Source organism: Megalops cyprinoides, chromosome 3 (genome assembly GCF_013368585.1).
Source record: "Megalops cyprinoides isolate fMegCyp1 chromosome 3, fMegCyp1.pri, whole genome shotgun sequence".
NCBI classification, from domain to species: domain Eukaryota; kingdom Metazoa; phylum Chordata; class Actinopteri; order Elopiformes; family Megalopidae; genus Megalops; species Megalops cyprinoides.
The window spans coordinates 8,005,122-8,025,818 of NC_050585.1; the positions used below are offsets into that span (position 1 = coordinate 8,005,122).

At 45.5% G+C, this 20,697-nt stretch overlaps 1 protein-coding gene across 1 annotated transcript; it reads left to right on the forward strand.

Moving 5' to 3' along the window:
- Window positions 1-820: 820 nt before the first annotated feature.
- On the forward strand, window positions 821-18,985 carry LOC118775458 (T-box transcription factor TBX4-like). The gene is made up of 8 exons (XM_036525393.1): window positions 821-964; window positions 1,717-1,811; window positions 8,570-8,689; window positions 10,580-10,727; window positions 17,154-17,306; window positions 17,508-17,596; window positions 17,725-17,960; window positions 18,351-18,985. The coding sequence occupies exons 1-8, from the start codon at window positions 821-823 to the stop codon at window positions 18,983-18,985; spliced, it is 1,620 nt and encodes a 539-aa protein (XP_036381286.1).
- Window positions 18,986-20,697: the final 1,712 nt, after the last annotated feature.

The following is a 20,697-nucleotide window of genomic DNA, read 5'->3' on the forward strand; positions in this document are numbered from 1 at the left end:
GGTGGAGCATTGGAAAGTCACAACCAAGTACGGAAGACGAACTCAGTTTCCAAGTGTTGCTTTTCCGCTTTAATTCAACTTGCTTTCCAAAGTGTCGGGTTTATGTTGATAGTATTGCTCTTTGTCCTGGGTTTACCAAAAAAAGGTTACGAATGTACTAGTACTAAGTGCCTTAGCAGTACACTGGTGATGGTGTTTAGTAAATGTTAAGTCTCACTCAATTCATGAACCAATAGGAAACATATTCTTCTTTCATTGCAATTTTAGCTTGCTCTCAAAATAAATGAAAATAAACCCTATAGTTAACATATTTTTAGTTATTATGTAATTATGCCTTTTTTTTGTAAAGAGCAGAATGATCGTTGATTGTTGTTGTAATGGACTGTTGTGCAGGCTGGTACTGACTTCTGTATTTCAGGCATATTTTATAGATTTCTCCAACCTACTGGAACCAGTTATGGATGAGTTGTGAATTACATCCGCACGGTCACTACAAAACTTTAATTATGAACATTTTGACAAAATCCAGGCTCCGACCCCAAGCTACTAACCCCCAATACATCAAATTATTTATAGATCGCCACAGCCATAATTTTAGCCAATGAGGATAGGACCGATCCCCAAGATGCAGTTCAACAAAAGCTCACACCAGTATGAGCTATGCTGCTCTGAAAAGCTTCGTAACAGCATATTAAACAAAATCTTTGCCCAGCAGATGCGCACGTACATGGATGGTAGATGAATAAATGGAACAGAGTAGTGTGGGCGTTAAGAAAAAAAAGTGATCGGCCTGACCTTGGGCTGATTGTGGTCTCAGGAGATGCTCCAGGAGAAGGTCCTGGCTGGGACAGACGAAGCCGTGACCGCGGCCCCGCCCGCCGGACTTCCTGAGCTCGTTCCCGAGACTTCACACCTGGGCCTGGCTGCAGAGGTCAGCACCACACACAGCAATGAGCCCGACCAGGTAAACGGCCAGCAGCTCCCTGCCCCAACTGCATGCTTTGCTGTAAACTCATATCTTGTTCGCATGCCACAGTGTTCGACTTTCATTAATGGGGACTTTAAAATCTCTGCCCACAGCTTTTTAAAAAGTAACACAAAAAGATAGAACAATCAACTTCACTACAACAGGCTGAACAAAATCATCATGTACTCTAGGAGCATAAATTAATACCCAAGGGTTAAGGGTTAGGGTAAGGGTTTAGATCAGATTCAGCTGTCTGTCTGCACAGGGTCTCCTTATTGATAGCTCAGAAATATCTCTTGACAATTTAATGCGGGTGAAATAACTTGAGCATAATTAATAGTTTTCCCAACGTTTGGAACTTTACTCAAGTGCAGTTATTTATTATGATTTTTAATCCACCATATGCCTCTCATCCACTCTCAACAATAAACGCTCAGTTTGGATAAATTATTATCCACATCTCATTTCTGGTACATCTTGCACAGCTTATTCTTATTCAATTAATTTATTGCAATATTAATTGTACTAATTTAGCCTATTGTAGGCACCGACTTTATCTTCTCTTTTAAGCACTATTTTAATATATGATGACATGAATGTGCATTCAATTTCTTGAAATTTATGTAATTTAAAATGTTTTTTTACATGTAGTGTGTTTAATGCTCTCATGTGTGCTGTTACCTATAAGGCTGAAAAAATTAATTGACCAACAGTTTATTGACTGTTATCGACTGATTGCTTAACTTCAGAACATCAAGAACATCAAGGTGTTCCTGCAGGATCGGGAGCTGTGGAAGAAATTCCACGAGGCAGGGACAGAGATGATCATCACAAAAGCTGGGAGGTGAGTAACGCGAAACAATCACCACACCGATGGAATGCGTGCGTCCGCTCAGCAGCCATTCTGGATAGCAGTCTTCCTCGCTCAGCTTCAGATATATGTTGAATTCGCTATCTGTGATGCAGCAAGCTGCAATGATTCTAGAATGGAGGGGGACACCGCCTTTTAAGTAAGCCAAACCGAGCTTCTGACAAACTTGAGCATTCAGTGCCTCTACGGAGTACTACTGGCTCAGGTCATGGCGCCACTCGAGCGCATGTATTGTCCCTCTACACCTGCACAAATGAACTGGGTAAAATGAACCGCTGGCTTATGTAAAATTCTCAGCGTTTTCCGCGCCAGTGTCATAATCACATTTCAAACTAACAAGAAAACTTAACGATATACGTTTGTAACGGAACTTGCAGGCTATAAAAGTAGCTCATGCGAAAAAGCCTGAGAGAGTAAATATTTCTTCACACAAATAGTGATTAGCCGGTGGATGTGACGCTTTCATTTTTTTTGTTTTGTTCAAAAGGTAAAGAATGACAGAAGTGCGATACAGCAGATACCAAATCCCCACACGAATGTTAAAACTAAAACGACGAAATGTCGCTTTTCGCGGACAGGACTTTGACAAGACAAAATACCGTTGGGCCACTATCGGCCCGAGTGAAACACCATTTTGTACTGTATTTAAACTTAAACTACACATCTCAGTGCTTGGGTTATATTTACGTGAATTATAACTACGTTAAAGTGTGGATTTATCAAAAGACTCACCGTCTTTGGTTTGCCTCAGCTGTAGGAGAGTGGACTGACGGCAGCGCCCGGCGCGAGCCGCGATCGAGGCAAAGCTGTTTTATTGACGACCGTCTTGTTCTGTAAAGCGGGCTCTCCGTTTAAAAAATAACGTATTGATACTTTGATCGAAATCTATATATCCACAGAATCAAGTATCGCGCATTTCTGTCATTCAGTTTAAGTATAAACTATTTGTATAAATTTCGAAATATAAATTTACAATAATATGGGCTCATATAAATAAAGGCTTGAAATACGTCAAAAAAAATCTTAGCTTTGACATTTTTATGAAACTAGTTATCCATGCGTTGGCTATGAAGCAGCATTTAGGGTTGGTAGCTCCTTTGAAATACTTAAAACGACAAAAAAATCACATATCAGTGCTTTATTAAGCCTACGCTTTAATACCACTAAGGTAGCCTGTCTTACTGCAACAAAATTATTCGCACTTGACAAACACCATTCACAAAAGCAAGCCTGAAGGGAAAATTAAAACCAATTAGATTAACTTAAAAATATATTGTGAAATCCTCCGGGATGTATGAAAACTGTCTTCAAGTGAATACAACCCTGTTTGAATAAATGTAGGCAATAACAAGCACAAGACGTTATCATGAGCATGTATTTTTGAAATTTAACGGGTACACACAGGGTATGGAAAGGGCAATCATTAGATGAAATTCTTTGTGCACACCTTTTGCAAGTCATCAAAAGCAAAATGGTGCACAACAGTGTATTAATTATATGCATTGGTGAAATTGCAATTAGAGTAACAGAATGTTGAAAAATGTGGTCCTTATTGGAAGTCAAGTTGATAGGTAAACATTGCTAGTTAGCAAATGCTTCACGGGTTGAACTAAGGGAGAGGGTGGTATGAACTGTGCAATTGAGACAGCTGATAGGAAAGGGGAAACAGGACACATGGATTGGGAGTCAGTGAGTGATTCTGTTTCTCAGTTGTATCAAACATTTTTTTGGAGCTTATAATATAAAAATATCCATAGGTACAATACTCCCTCACATACAAAGATTTTTTAGTGTTTCCCATGTTTTTGCATCAGCTGAAAACAGTTTGCTTTAACTAGATATCAGCAAACATTGTTTAAGATGACGCCAAAAGTGGATACCAGTGAAAATCTCTTTAGCATTGTAAGTGAAATGCCCCAGGATAACCTTAACTAAGGATGCTGTGACCTGATGGGGAGCCTGGCTGGTTCTGGCACGGGGGGGTCCAGTTGTAACCTCTAGTGGGAGGCATCAGGGGTGAGCTGGCAGCAGCAAGGGTGGCAGCCCGGTGCCGCTCGGCCCACAGAGCTCTGGAAGAACTCCCCCTGAACCTGGGCCGCTTGTTACCGCGGCACAGCCGGGCCCTAATCCCACACTTCAAAGGGGGCATCGCTCTCTCTGCGCGCAGCAGCTCATCAGAGGGTCCGGTGGCGGGCTGATTAGAGAGGAGCGGCGCCCTGGATCAGCGGCGGCGGCGCGCAGGCCCGGCAGCTCCCTCATCCACAGGGCCCTTTTGATCTCCCGGGGCCTGCCGCTTCCCAGGGATCGCAATGACTCACTGGGAGTCCAGGCATGCGGGAGGACTGAGAAACAGCTGGCACCGAATCCACGCTGACACTGATACGATATACTCTCCCCGGCCCCCGATTCTCAGTCTCCCTCTCTCTTTAACACACACGCACCGACGCACGCACTCATGCACACACACGCACGCACGCACGCACACACATGCGCACACATAGACACACACAGCTGCATATGCAAATATGATCAGATGTCTATCCTACTGTGAAAATATAAGACATATTTTGCCCATGCTAAGATAATGGTAATTGTTCATGATAGCAACTTGCAACAAGTGTCCAAAATTTTCTTTTGTACTTTAACACACATCATGGGCCAGTTTCTATGTGAATGTGGCGACCTAAATATTTTTGACGTCTGCATATGTTATTGTATATGACTGTAGTGAGATGGGTAGTTGTAGCCATTTATAGTCATCCAGTTGGTCAGCAGACATCCTCATCCCCACTAACATGTGATTGCTTAAAATCAGTTCTAGAGACTAGTGCTCTTAACGCTACACTGCACATCACTTTATACTGATGTATTCTTTTTTGCTTATTATCCACAGCTAGTTACATGGTTGGTAATTATCGAAATTTCTTTGGGATAGATTAAAATAATGTGCTCACTTTTTCTGTCTTATCTATTATTGTAATAGCTGCCAAAGCATCTTATCACACTGTCTTAATTTGAATTGATAATTTAATTAATCCACAATTCTGCAACCTTGACATTCACACATACTGGGTCAGAAAGAAATAACTTTAGTAGTATTGAAGAGAGCACATACACATCCTGTAGATGCAGGTGTACAGTAACTGCTTCTGATTAATGGGACACTGTGTGGGAGGATATGAAAACACAGGAGAATTTTGTGTTGCCAGTGAACCCCTGCACTATACTGCAATGTGGAAGCTCCCCAGGCTGATGACATTAGATGTGAAAAAGTCATTTATCAAGGCACCTTTCAACACGGAAAAGGATCTCAAACTGCAATGGAAAGACAATGCAATCTGTTCCCAGAGTGCTCTGAGGCCCACTCACTTCACTCACTACACGCTGATGTCATTCCATTGCGTTGCATCCGCGGCATTCCAACAGCACCAGTTAGAGGCATTAGGGTGTTAAGTAAAGCGGTGCAGTTTGGGGTTGTCAAAAACCAAATATGCATACACTTCTTTCAGAGTGCACAAGTAATGATGTCTCGGCTTGCCTTTGAAGTTAAGACTGGACGTTATTAACCAGTCTTGTTTGTTTGTGACTCATTTTCCCTGTCAGATTTTTTTCACGCAAACAGAATAATCCTGCAGCTGATTTACGTTCATATTGGGCTTGTGTATAATAGAAGTCATTTATATCGTTTTCGAATATCAAAATGCACAAGCCTGCCATTGGAGTTACAGTATTTCCAAAATGGAGTTCCTTTTCCAGTGTTCTTGTTTGCACAGTTTAAAGGACACAGTTGGAGGACCGTGTTTAGAAAATCACACCAGCGTTGTCACATTTAAAGACGCCCCTGTAAAGTTAGACATAAAAACTTCATTTCATAAAGAATGGGGAAAGTGTTATTTAATTATATAGAAGATTTTAAATTTCACGTGATACAGCAGCCCATGTAAATACCTACAGGCTTGACCTTGACCGTTTACATTTAAAAAAAAAATATTTAGGTTTTCATCAACATTAAAAAGATATATGGATAGTAAAAAATGGCTTATCGCCCCGTAGCGTTTAATAATGACCATAAAAGCAACATTAACTCACGTCATAGCATACATATACTGCCACAATAATCCATAAGATCAACAGGCAGGAGGGAGCACCTCTGACTGCTTTTTCCACCACTGGGGGCTCATAAGGTAAAGAGGCAAGTCTAGGTCAGCGTAGGAATTGGCACATGACCAGAGGTTAACGGGCAGAGTTCTCCTGCTGGGGTGTGAGGTGTTATAGGTGAGGAGGAGCAATGCATTTGCCCACCCAGTGGGCTAGCGTAAGGTCTTGACTTTGATGTGAGCTGCAGTTAGTAGCCAGCGGAGTAAGACAAGCAAATTCAAGGGTATGGTCATACCTAGGGGGGCTAAAAACAAACTGCAGCTGCAGTGTATATGAGCTGAAGTTGCCTGGTGGCACAATCAGGGATAACAAAATGACTGAAATCTCTGTGGGGAAAAAAGCTTGCGGTTGAAGGTAACACTGAGCCTCTTGGTGGTCTGGGAGGGCGGGCAGAACCATGCAGAACCATGTAGAATCATGTAGAACCATGTGTAGAACCAACCAGGATTATGAAGAGGTCTTGTAGAGGTGATAATTTGACCATCAAATAGAGCAGGTCTGTGTAGGTAACTTTAGGAGCTTCAGATGTGGGATTGTTTGGTCTGAAGCACCACACAGCTTTCTGTTCACCTTGACTATTCAGCATTACTCTGTTGGTACTACTCATGGCAGCCTGTACGAGGCATCAGCAACGTCTGTACAGCAGACATATTAGAGGAAGCAGAGCCATCGAGAAGCTCTATTGGACATGCCATGTGATCCACTGTGGACACCGCTAATTGTGGAGGCCCCAGCGCAAACAGTATCATTGTCTACAGCAGCATGAATCATTAGTGAGATGACATTTCATGTCTGAATGCAGATTATGTCTGACTGATGCATTGTCATTTCAACCAGCTTTGTATTGTGGGGGAAAAAAGACCTTCACATTCTCAGAGCTTTAGTCTATTGTTAGTGTAACAAGGATCAAAGCCCAAGTCAGTGACCTTCACGTTGATAAGGTGTTTATTGTGTATATCTGCTTATTGTGGATATCTGTTGGTTTTGATTGCGGCCTGCATGGGAATTGAACACATCGCACTTTCATCATCATAAAAATAGAGCTTGAAAAAAGAGGCACGTCTAACATTAAACAGCCTCCCCACTAATGCATGACACCAGGAGTGATTGCCACGAGTGGATTTCGAGCCTTGGACAGGTCTCTCATGGGGTATTAGATGTAATGCGATGCTGGCCCTGCTTCAGATTTGTGTTTCATGCGAAGGAAGACCTTTGAAGCCGCGCGCTGAGAAGTGGATACAGGAGCAAAGTGCTTGACCAGAGACGTTCAACTCGCTGTCATCTCTCTTAAGCACGCAGACAGTCATTAAATGAGCATATGCTGCTCCTATGTGTTGCCGAAGGGGGCACCGGATAAACCAAAGCTCTGTGACGGCACACTTAGGGCCCAATGACGTGTCAGCTGCATAAACCGCAGCCCAATCCAGGTCCCTATTAAAAAGCACTTAAGGTTTAAAAGGGCACCGGTTCCCCCGGCAACTTGCTTTGATGCAGATAGGATGAAAAAAGAGAGCCATTTTCGGGAAGAGGTCACGGAAGGCAGCCCCATTGATGTGTTTTATTGCCTTGTCTGCTATATTAGCATATTCTGTCCGTCATCCCGGCCTTCCCCGTGTTCGAGTTCAGTGGCAGTCCCATATTTTACAGCACCAGGCCTTCAGAACCGTCAGTGAGAGGAGTTCATCACCAAAAATATATTATGCCCTGTGTGTAAAACAAAATCAGTAACAGACCCGAACACAATTCGAGATGTTGCAGTTCCCAGGTCTACAGAAAGCACTGTATAGAATGACAGACAAAGACACCAGAGAAAGGTCTCTGTTCAGTCAAAACCACATTGCCTGTTGTCTATAACTGAGTAATAAATTAATGCAACCCTTACATATTTTGAAAACTTTTTTTTGCCACGGACTTCACTAATTCCTGGACTTGTTGTGTAAAGAAACTAAGAGAATACTCATTATTCTTAGTATACTTTTGCAATTACTATTTTTTCTCAAATAAAAAGAGACAGGTGTTTTTCACTGCAGGACAGACTACATAGACATAGACTACATAGAGTTCTACATAGTAGTAAAGACCCCTTAATGTCTCCCACTGAAAAAGAAATTATTTTAGATGGCTCCTTGTCAACCTGAAGACACATCAGCTCAATCCAGAAAGGATGAGGTCACTCAAGAAGAGAAAATCTGCTTCTCTCAGGGGAATGGTTACCTCCTTTCAGACACAAAGGAGGAATAACACCTTTTAGGCCACTCTCACTGCATACTGTGAGTGCATGTGTGTGCATCCACCTCTGTTCCCTCGAGAAAACCGTGAACTGTGATGGTGTTAGTTTCTCTGAGCACAAGAATGACAGTACTGTGTCTGAAAGACGGCAAGCTACACCATTGCGCCACAAGGGGCGCATGCACAAGCAAAGCATGGAAAAGAGTAGACAAATTCATCTTCCCACCTTAATGTTTAGTTTAAGTGCTGTAACTGAATGCATTCTTTCTGTGTTCACTTGCTAGCTCAGAGCTGAAGGCTGCACAGCGGAGGTCTGCTTGACCCCATCTTGTGCTGTTTTGCAGGAGGCTGTTCCCCAGCTACAAGGTGAAGGTGACAGGGATGGACCCCAAAACCAAGTACATCCTGTTAATTGACATCATCCCGGCAGACGACCACCGTTACAAGTTCTGTGACAACAAATGGTGAGCCTGGTCCCCTGCCCTCTGCTCCGTCGCCACGCCTGGTGTGGCTCAGCGCTAGGGGTTTGTACGAGCCCATCATTAATGACAGCGACTGATAAGAAGTCGACCCAAGGTCTGTCTTCCCCTTGACTCTAAACAAGACGAGTTGCATTCTGGGAAGGATGTTGACCCCCAGGAAGAGGAAGCCAGTGACGCAGTGTGACTCCAAGTCTCGCACCCTGTGCTCTGGAGTAAAGATTATATTTTTAACACAGAGAGTAAACAGTGCTACAACTTCCAGCTTTATCATTTATAAAACTGTGCTTGAGACGCAGGCCATACACACGTTGATTGTGTTTTTTATATAACATCTATATGCATATTTATTTTGCCTGCAATTATTCATTCTCTTGGGATTTAAAACAGAATTTTAACACTGCTTGCCTCACTATCAATGGCATGGAAAAACGAGGACATCGTGTTGCTTTGACCAAAGGGTGGCCCACTCACAGGGATTAGTCAAAGGAATGCAGCTTTGACAATGAACTCTAAATAGAACACAGCTACAGATTAATTGGGGTGCAGAAATATTGTATACTGTGCCATACTGTATAATCATATGCAGCTAAAAGCATACTCACTCATACATGATTCAAGTCCTCGGAGCTGTGGTAAGGAAAAGGGCAGCCCTCGCTTCATTAGCTGAAACTGCTGGGCGCTGTGAGCACATGCGGTTAATTATTGTACTGGGAGGCAGCCTGTTAAAAATCGATGAGCTGAAAACAGCAGGCTGATCTCTGGTGACCTGCCTGTCACCCCCCCCCACCCTGGGCAGTGCCACTAGAGTGTGGCACCAGGAGCAGATGCTGCATTGCCACAGGGGAAAAAAAACGTCTTTGTCATGGACAGAGGAAAATCAAAACACTGCCACACCAAGAAAATCCCAATAAAAACAGCCTGAGGCCTCAGGGGAACTTCACTTTTACAGCCATATTTCCAGATCTGAGAGATGGCCTGGAATTTCGATGTTTGCCAGCGTTGGTTCTGGAGTTCCTCAGCGACACCTTGGGAGCACATGATTAAAAGCAATGTTATGGTCGGAGCTGCCTTTTCCCCCATCTTGGGAATTATTCCCACAATGTCAGTGAGAAACCGCTCGTGCTCTCTATCTGTCATTAATGTGCATGTGTTCTATATAAAAACCCGCCTTGCAGCGGCAGCCGCTTGGCGCTGGACCTGAAGTTGCGTGACGGTGAAAAGCAGCCCTCTGTTTGGAGTCGACTGTAGTGGCGTGACACTGCGAGCTGTCCTCCACTTCAAAGAGCGTTGGTGTGTGTACGTGCGTGCGTGTGCGTGTGTGTGTGTGTGTTTGTGTGTGAAAGGGGCATGAGGGGCATGATTCAGGGCATGAGATAGTGTTGAGCAGTCGCTTGTGATGTTGCTAGCCAGCAGCTTTGAGTGAAATGTGAGTGCTAGCTAGCAACACATGGCTAAAGAGCACACTAATGAGCCATTACTAACTGCTCTGGGCTGCAGCTTGAACCACAGTGGTGACCAGTTGCTATGGTGATGCTGGCCTGTAGCTGGGACTGCATTGCTGAGTCACTAACGATGTTGGCCTACACCTGGGGGGTGCAGTGGTGAGCGCTAGCTGGCAACACTAGCCTTCAGCTTGTAGCACAGTAATTAGCAGTTGCTGGCTATGATGGCCTACAGCTTGGATTGCAGTGGCAAACACTGGCTCATGATGCTGATTGTTATCTGAGAAAGTGGTTTTGAGTGGTCCCGAGTGACCCTGACCTAACAGCTAGGAGTGAGCCAGCTAGAACTTGGGCTAGAGCAAGGGGCACAGTTTTGTGCTTTCCCTAGTGACACAGTGCTGCTAAAGATGGGCTCTGCTCTTTTCCCCAGGATGGCGGCAGGCAAGGCGGAGCCAGCCATGCCTGGCCGGCTGTACGTCCACCCAGACTCCCCCGCCACCGGGGCTCACTGGATGCGGCAGCTGGTCTCCTTCCAGAAGCTGAAACTCACCAACAACCACCTGGACCCTTTTGGACACGTGAGTCTTACAAGCACGCACAAACATACATGCTCACAGACACACACATACACGCACACACGTACGCGTGCACGCGCACACACACACACACACACACACACACACACACACACACACACGCACACACAGAAACAGATACATACATGCACCCCGTGTCTCCCCTCAGATCTTGACTGTCTTGATCAAGTCCCCCTGTGTGCCGTATGCTCAGCCGGTGGTTATGTGTTCAGAGCGGCACTAAAGAGAGAGCTGCATCTCCAGATGCGAGCTCAGAGAGGAGTGTGTCTCCAGCTATGTGCCAATAAGAAAACACTGCGATTTTACCATGTGTTCTCACCCCATGAATGCGCTCCAGCATAATAAACATCTGTCCTGTGTCAAGAAGAACGGCTGTCAGTTTCAGCTGCAGGGCTACACACCCACTCCCTCAGACACACACACACACACACATGCACACACACACACATATTTGCATTTCTAAATGTGAAGAGGCAAGACCAAGGCCACAGAGCCTCATGCACTGCCCACTGTGCCCCAGCTAGCATTCACATTGTCTCCCAGGTTACCATGGTGAACCTCAGCCCAATTTCACTGGCCATGGAGAGCAGGTGCATATGAAAACTAAGCCAGCAGGAGAGGCAGTGTTCAAAATGCTGAGGTCACTGAAATGTGTTCACTGAGCGCCTGCAAAACACCCATGTTCATGAGGTCAATGGCCCCTGCCTGCAGAGTGGTCAATACAGTACACAGTCACCACGGTCCTTGACACTTCCTTTCTCACACTTGAGTCAGTCCAAACTAACTCACACCTATGACTCCGTAAGGTTATGATGGGTCATAAAATAGGAAGGTGCAAAGCCAAAGGAGGGGGTGGGAACCATAAACTTGCAAAATGTCAACTGCAAGCTCTAAACTCTAAACCCTAAAATGTATGAGGTGAACTTTTAAGCTGCAAATTCTAAATTGCTATGGCTTATGGAGCTGCAGGGTCCAAAACTGCAGCGTGGTGGTGATACACTATGAAAGAGGTTCCTGAGTGGAGCATGTGGGGATTGCAGCTATCCCAATCCACCCAGTGTTGCTACAAAGGCACCCGGCACACAGATCAGTGACCCCAGAGTGACCTCTGACCTGTGAACTATGTGAAACTGAAGGGCACAACAACATGACTTGGCCTGTCACATCTGTATAGAAAATAGTGTTTGGCGAGGCGTGGCAAAGTGCAGATGTTGCAGGAACTTAGAAACAATACTGGAACATGTTCTTTATATAAATGCAGCCAATTATGAATGGCCAAAGACAGGGACCAATGATGAATAAGAAGTGGAACAGAGCAGATATCAGTAAAGCAAATCAGTAAGAGAAATGACAACAGGAAGATTGCTATAAAACAACTGTGTTCCAGCACAAAATCAAATGATTAATCCATTACAGGCAGATAAAGAACATACTGCCAAGAACAGCTGGCAGAAAATGAAAATAGTAATAATCAAAACAATAACAGACAAAGAAGGAAATTAACAATGAGCAGCAACTCCATTTTATCTTCAAAGAAGATAGCTGGTGCAAGCAGGATTAAAGCAAATGGCAGTAACAGTGCAGGCAAGCAAAACATAATCAAAGTTTCTATAAGTTAAGGTTATATAGTGATGATAATAAAAGTGTGTTCTAGAACCATGCAGTCAACCCTTAATTGAGAGCTCTGCTAATTTATCCAGAAGGACTTATTAACACATAGTCTGTTCACATCAGTGATATTGGCCAGCCAACTGTCCGTCACATCAGCAGAGAGGCCTGAGCGTTTGAAACAACCAGAGGCAGAAAAATCTAGAGGAATTAACACGAGGCTGTACAGTCATTGGATAAAGTGGGTCAACATTATGGGAAAGCCCCTAAGTGGTTTCTCCTTTAGAAAATGAGGAGGGGCAATGAATCACAGCACTGACAGGGAACTGTTCTTCAAATCCCCAGATGAATTTCAATAAAAAATAGTACATGTTAAAATGTATGTTTGTACGCATGTTTTTTCGTCTATCTCTATTGCTGTGGTTTGTTATTGCTTGGATTGCTTTGGATATTACATTTTGTGTATTACAAAATATTGTAAATTATGTATATATTGTAGAATGCAAAATTACGTTTATTATCTGATAGTTAATGTTACATTAGATGCTACAATAGAATTGAATGAAAATGGCAATAATTGATAACTGCAGTTGTCAGAGTGTACTATCATGGTGTCAGTTACAATTTCTGTTGTTAGCATAACACATAGCATGCTATTAATATATACATATTAATATACATATAGTACCCAGCAAAAGTATTCAGACCCTTTACTAATTCTCAGATTTTACTGAATTAGAAATGATACAATAAAATTTCATTCTGTGTGATATTTTATTTAAAAACGCTGAAACCTCAGAATGAATTCTTTTAAGGTGACACTGGTTTTCTGTTAGAAAATATTAAGAAAACTAAAAAACTGAAACATGCTTTTTGCATAAGTATTCAACCCCCTTATGTTAATATTTGGTAGAGCCACACTTTGCTGCAATAACAGATTTATGTCTTTTGGGTTAAGTATATACCAGCTTTGCACACTGTTTGGGAGTGATGTTTGCCCATTCTTAGTGGCAGATTTGCTCCAAGTTGGTTGGATGACACTTGTGGACCGCAGTTTTCAAATAGAGTCACAAATTCTCAGTAGGATGAGATCAGGACTTTTACTGAGACACCGTAGTACATTCACCTTGTTGTTCTTGAGCCAATTCAGTGTTACTTTGGCCTTGGCATGGGATCACTGTCCTGCTGGAGAGTGAGTTTTCTCCCAAGCCTCAGTTTTTCAGTGGACTGAAGCAGTTTCTTTCGCAGTATTTCCCTGTGTTTTGTTATACATTCTTCCTTCAGTTTTACCATTACGTCCAGTCCCCGCTGACAAAAAGCTTCCCCACAGCATGATGCTGCCACCACCATATTTCACTGCTGGGATGGTATTTTCTGAGGCATGGGGTTTCAGGCTCTGGCATCCTGTGACTGATCATTTGCAGTATTATTTCAACAGAATTGTTATTTGCTTTATCTTTTGAACTTGATTTCTTTTAACATTGGTCAAGGGTCTGAGTACTTTTATATACACATATATACATGCTGGATACATTTAGAGTGTGTGGAATCTGGGCCACAAAGCTGTGGATTACAGACAGAGAGAGGAGCCATGCTGTTGAGAGGCTGAGGAGCTGAAATCTGCAGACAGTGAGTCTGAGGTGGAGTCAGAGAGGGAGAGACTGCAGCCCAGTAAGCAGTGCCCAGTCTGACCCTGTCTAAAGGCATCCCGTCAGAGAGGGGCTCATTAGGTCCATAGCCTCCCGGGCTCACGGCGAATCCCTCTGTCAGGACCAGTGGAATGCCAGGGAGATGATAAGGGCGTGTAATGAGGATGGACAGAGGGAGGCGGTTAAGCCACGCTGACGCCTGTGATTTGCCAGGAGAACTGTGGCCAGCGAAGAGACGCAAGCTCAGACGAAGTCATCCTCTGGTGCACCTCGACAATAAGACCAGTTCGCTATTCTCCGAGCAGTAGGCAGCTGACTGACCAACAGATTAATTCCGACTATACAGCTAGCTGGCCAATAGACCCAGCAACCATGCAGCTTAGTTGACTGACAGAGTAAGCCTCAGTAAGTGTGCAGCTAGCTGGCCAATAGATCCAATAACCATGCAACTAGCTGACCCACAGAGTGAGCCTTACCATGCAGCTAGCTGGGCAATAAGTTAACCCTCACCATGTAGCTAGGTGACTAACAGGTTAAGCCTCAGTATGCAGCTAGCTGACTGACAGACCAAGCCTCATTACGCATTGTGCGTAACGCACAGTCTTCAGTAGAGGCACTGAATCAGACTCCCACTGCAGGGTGGAAACGGGTCCCGCACAGTCAGATCTGATATCACAGTTCAGAGACATAATGGTTACTAAACAGAGGCTGACCATCAAGTGCGCCTCGGGGAGAGCAGAGCAGTCATGTGACCCGCCCCCATACCAATGATAAAGGCGGCAGACAGTGTGTGACAGACCCATGTGACGGAGCAGCCGTCTCAACGCAGCGGGAAGCAGGGCCCGCAGACAGGGTCTGGCGGTGGCAGTGGGGTGGGGTCTGGGGGTCGGTGGCCAGTGGCCTGTGTGACCAGCGGTCCTCAGGGGTCTTTGCATTCCAGGCATTCCAGTCATCAGGCAAGCCCCCCCCCCCAAACTCCTACCTCCCCCACCCCCAGGATCTGCTCAGTATCACCTAATCCCTGATCTGCTGGCTCCCTCTGCTACCGTGACACTGATAACAGGTTGGGACGGTCTGACAGCTGTGGATTCATGCGCCTCCATACCTGCCGGCCGAAAGGGGGGCACCCCACTCATGAATTGTGGGGTGAGATGCTGTCCCCTGTGACCTCCCAAAAGCACACCTGTGGAGACGTCCATCCTTTCAGCAGTGATGTGAGGGCGTGTCTCTGAAGAGAGTGCTGCCTACTTTGCAATGTGTTGCGTGGAGGAGACCGTTTTTTAAATCAGACCAGCGCTAAGCAGAAAATCAGTTTGCATCAACTGTGCTTAGTTTCTGATTTTTGTTCTCATTTAAATTTGCAGGCACTGAATCCTAATAAGAGGACAATATGAGTATGTATAATATGAGCTGTAAATATGGTTGCATAGGGTTCTGTAGTTTAATAACATTTAATATGCCAAAAATATATTGCTATTCATTATAACTGCTGCATTTTTAAAGATATCTAAAACACAGTCACTGGTGAAATATGAATTGGTGGCTCCACTTATTGGCAGTGTTCTGTTTTTTTCTATAGGTCTCTTGCTGATGACTGTATTGCCTGGAGGAAAAATAATACTCCATCAACAGGGTTCAGAATGTTAATTACTGATGATACATCAAGTTAAAAAACATTATCGCTAATTAGGGCTAAGAGCATGCTTAACTGTGTTGCTTAATTATTCCTATGTATGTTACTTAATATAGCTATGATTCAGTCATATATGCTTTGTGGTCCCAACAAAACATGTTTTCACACAACACAGCCAGCATTCTAGCTCAGACTACATTTCATTTTAACACACAATATGTGTTTCTATTTGCCACTTTAAATACACTTTAAGAATTATTACTATGAATGGCCAGCTAAACACTCTGCAAGATAGTATTGTGGTAAAACACATATTCAGATCCCAGACCACAGTGTGTATAATGCAGGGGGCAGAATGTTGGCATTGGTGGGACCACAAAACTGCAAAATAAGGAAAGGAAAACAAACAGCTTTGTGGGCAGCCTTACCCAGCGTTGACCTGAGAAAGCTGTCAGGCAGGTGCATCCAGACAGTGTGCGGCTTTGCACTCGCATCACCACAGCAGTGAATAACAGAACATGCTATCTCTAGACTCCTGTTAGCGGACTGGCGCGCGTGTCTGTGGCCACCCTGCTTGCTCATCACATCCCCTTTGCGCGTGGTCAGGGTCGGACTCGAAGACACTGCTATGCGGCTCTTTGAAGGGTTTAACCTCCTGTTCCCCTCTTTGACCTCCTTTTCACCTCCCCAGCCTGCCTGTCCCCCTCTTGACCCGCCCATCCCCTCCCAGTTTTGCCCACCCTCACCCTGTTCTGTCCAACCTTTCCCTTGCCTGCCTGTCCCCATCTTTAAGAGTGCAGTCAGAGAGCTGGGGCCTTAATGGGAGGCCCGACAGACCTGAAAGCTGATGGGAGGGGCCTGATGCTCATCATGCCTGACAGGGCTGATCAGGAACTAACCCTGCCTCAATGCTTCACTGAACACCAAGCTGCACTGTGTAGACCCCAACCAAGAGCCCGCTGAACACAAGGAGCACTCACTCTACACAGATCTTTACTGAACACAGGGAACACTGCTTCTACAGAGAGTGTACTTAAAGCAGTGAATGATCCCCCTACAATGCACTGAATTTAGGGAATAATCCCTTAATAAGGCATCATATGGTGGAGGACTCGACTCAGCTTGGCTAAAGAAGGTGACAGGCAGGCTAAAGAATGTTGAAATCCAAATGACCTGATGCGCTGCTTGCAGGGTTTGCGCTGCAGCGTTTAATCAGTGAGCACTTAAAGGTCACACTGTGAGAGTATCTGCACTAAACCCCATCATCACAGAGGCCACATTAAACAAACTGGCCTGTCAACACAGAGTGCACCTGCTGTGTATGCAGGGAATAGTCACAGAACACAGCGTGCTTAACACAGAGGATACTCCCTCTAAACAGGTCAGTCCAAATTCAGTGAATACTCCCTCCATGTGGAACGCAGTGAATGCAGGAATACTCCCTTCAGTGGAGTGCTGGTGCTGAGTTCTCGTGTCACCTTAGAGACAGCACATAGCACCCCTCTTCTCTCTCACCAGATCATCCTCAACTCCATGCACAAGTTCCAGCCGAGGCTGCACATCGTCAGGGCCGATGAGAACAACACCTTTGGCTCCAAAAACAACGCCTTCTGCACCCACATCTTCCACGAGACTGCCTTCATCTCTGTGACGTCCTACCAGAACCACAAGGTACGTGCCACCACCTGTCCCCCACCACATCCCAGTCCTCATGGGGAACCTGGAGTCAGCCCAGTGACAAAAATGGAGGTGCTTCCTCTCCGTCTGGCTTTAGGCCAGCGGTGTGTGCTTGGCTGCAAGTGCTCACATGTGAAGGTGTGACAGAGCCACATGTGTTGGAGGACCGACTGATGGCGCTGCTTCTCTTGCCAGATCACACAGCTGAAGATCGAGAACAACCCCTTTGCCAAGGGCTTCCGGGGGAGTGACGATGGGGAACTGCGCGTGTCACGTTTTCAGGGGTGCGTAAAGGACTCCGATGTGTGGAGTCCAAGCTGAAAGGACGGTATCGGCCTGGCCTGGCCATGATCAGTCCCAAGCAGGTCTCCTACGTTGCTCTCACTCTCGCTCTCTGTCGCTCTCCCTGCAGGAAAGATTACCCAGTGGTGTCCAAGAACATGATCAGACCGAAGGCAGTCCCCTCACACAGACACCTGCCAGGGAAGCTGGGCACAGGGATGCTGTCTGGCCACCTGCAGACCCTACCTCACTATCCGTATGAGAGCGGTGGTCCCTTGCCAAATCCTGACCCCCAGGAAACTCCCGAAAACCACTTCCCCCCCAGCCAAGAGCCAGGCCTGCTTTATCACTATTGCAAACACAGAGGTACCGTTCAGTGCCCCCACACAAACCCCGTCCTGCCCTCTCTTTTTATTTCAACACAGCATTTTCCTTGTTTCAGAAAGGGAACGTTTTTTTTTATTTTTTCTAATTTATAGTTATATTGTAGTTTATAGTGTTACAGTATATAAACTTGCCAAGACACTAGCTACAAATAAAATATAAAGCTGAACATGTCACAGAAATTGAAGTACAATGCAGGAAACCATATGTAGCAATGTTTGGATGTAAATTGGTATTATTTTACTCAATAGACTTTTAACAACAGATCAGCACTTAGGTGCTACCGGTCAGGTGTGCAGCATGGTGTTCTGTACCGGGTGGGATCTCAGCCTGTTTGCTAGCTCTACTAATGCTTTTTCAGTCTTCTCATAGATGGTGCCAGACACTTGGAGCTGGGGTGCAAACGGCCATACCTGGACACAGCGCCCCCCTCTGTCTCGGAGGAGCGTTACTTCCGCTCCCCTCCCTCTTACGATCCGCCACTGCTGTCCCACCCGTACTGCGGCGAGGCGCTGAGCTCCCGGGAGGCCTGCATGTACAGGGGGGCGGAGGCGGAGGCCGGGGGCGGGGCCACCGATGACCTGCCGGCCCCCTCCCTGAACTGCAACGTGTGGGCATCCGTGCAGCCCTGCCCCAGGTACCACGTGCAGGCGGTGGAGGCCGTGCCCTACCAGCCTTTCACCGCACACTTCGCCAGCTCTGCCACCGCCTCCGCCGCCTCCATGATGCCCCACCACGCCGCCCCTGCCCAGTCCCCCGGCCGCCCCGTCTACTGCCCCTCAGCCACACAGAGAGGTCCGCCCCCGGCCCCGCCCTCACCGCCTGTCCACAGCTTGCGGGACAGGGGTGTCCCTCCCTCTCTCTACGCCAGGAATCCTGGATCACCTCCGCTGGCCCACAGGGACTTTTCAGCGATCGCTCCCCAAAACCCCCCATCAGTGCGGGACCCCCACTATCAGTATCAGATGGGGCTGAGCTGCCCGGGGGCCTGTTGGAGTGACAGTTAAATGGCGGGACGGTCCACACAGATGGCACAGAGTTCACGCAGCTCAGAGAGGTGGAGAGGCCCTTCCCACCACCTTAAAACTCTCTGCTGGTGATGCAAAATGAGATTCTTTTTGTAGACAGAGGTTCTGATCTCATTGAATTGCACACTGAATGATGTAATGGCGTCATATGTGTCTTGGTCCTCAGTATCAACCGCTGTTATCTCTGTTATGCTTATGTCTTTTTTTTCGCGTGTAGGATACAAACAGCGTAGGATGCAAACAGTAGATAAATATGAAACATATATGGCCTTTTCATACACCCATAAGAACTGATATTGACTGAAAGTATGTATCACATCTACAGAATTTACAGGCATTACTAATGGCTCTGCACACTTTGGAATGACTGCTGTTCCAAATGGAGCCTCATTAATGTTCAGATCACATTATGATTGCAGACGCATTCTGTTTGTTACCTTAAGATCTTTTGTACCATCTGATAAATAGTATGCCCAACATGCAGTGGATCAAGCAGACTGCTTATCAGGATCAGTCTTCATGCACAAAAATGGCAGCCCAGCAGTGTGGAGAGGATTGCGTTACCTGTGGTATAAAAGCCACCCAGGGCTGTTTTTTTTGTTTTTGGAAAAACTTACCAGTAGTTACTGCACAGTTATCATTTGACATGTATGTACTATCAAAGCTTAAAGTAAGTTTTTGGTGTTATGGATGACGTTGTTTGAAAATGAAACCTGAGGAAAGTGTTTAGTTGTATGTAGTAGACACATCCAAAGGCCTTGCGCATCCAACCAAACACTTTGCTAGGTTCTTTTTTCTCGCAGAACCACCCTATGTGCCTTCTAACTTCATTGTCGACCCATAATTGCTGAAATGGACAGTATATATAGAGACTGAACCATTTACTGCTTTCCAATGGGAAGGCGGGGCAGGAGAAAGACACAGCACACAACAGCCTTCCAGTTCAGCCCACTCCTACTAACTGTGTGTTTCCATTGCAATATGATCAGGCTCCAGAGAGCTCTCTGGGATAGCACTTTATATTAAGCAGGCAACTTACCTATTTGTAATTGCATTGTAATTACTATTTTACTAATGTATAACTACTATACACCGGTGCTGTGTGTTCATCTTGTTTCACAGGTGTAAAATCTGACATAGCAGACTATGTGATTCTACAGGCTCTCTGATTAACTTCAGCCCTGTCTCAGCGGCAGCCTTAACGTTAGGCCAAGCTCCACCCCAACCGTCCCACCATACTCAAGCCTTACCTTCCGTCTTAATAGTCAAAGTTATGGTGTTTATTTGCATAGCAGTTACATAGTACTTACATCCTTATCTTCAGTGTACTTAGAGGCATATTTCCTATTTGATATAAAGCCAATCCAGTGCTCTCCAGCCTTAGCCCAGCTCCTCCCCCCGCCCCCGCACAGTACTCTGACACCACATCACCAGGGAACCCGCTGATGAGTTTGTGCTGAGAAGAAGGCTTCATTAGCTGGGTTTTTTAGTGCAGCGGGACCCCAGAAACTTCCCTTGCAACCAGATGGGAGATTAAGGAGCGCCATTAAGCCAAAAAATGAAAAAGAGATCTTTACGGCAAACAAGGAAAATGTGTAATGCAGTCCCGGCAGGCGGGAGGCCACATGTGAAGCTGGAACGGTGCTAGGCTGCTCTCTCTCCCCCTCGGCCTCTCACATAGCTGCTGGGCC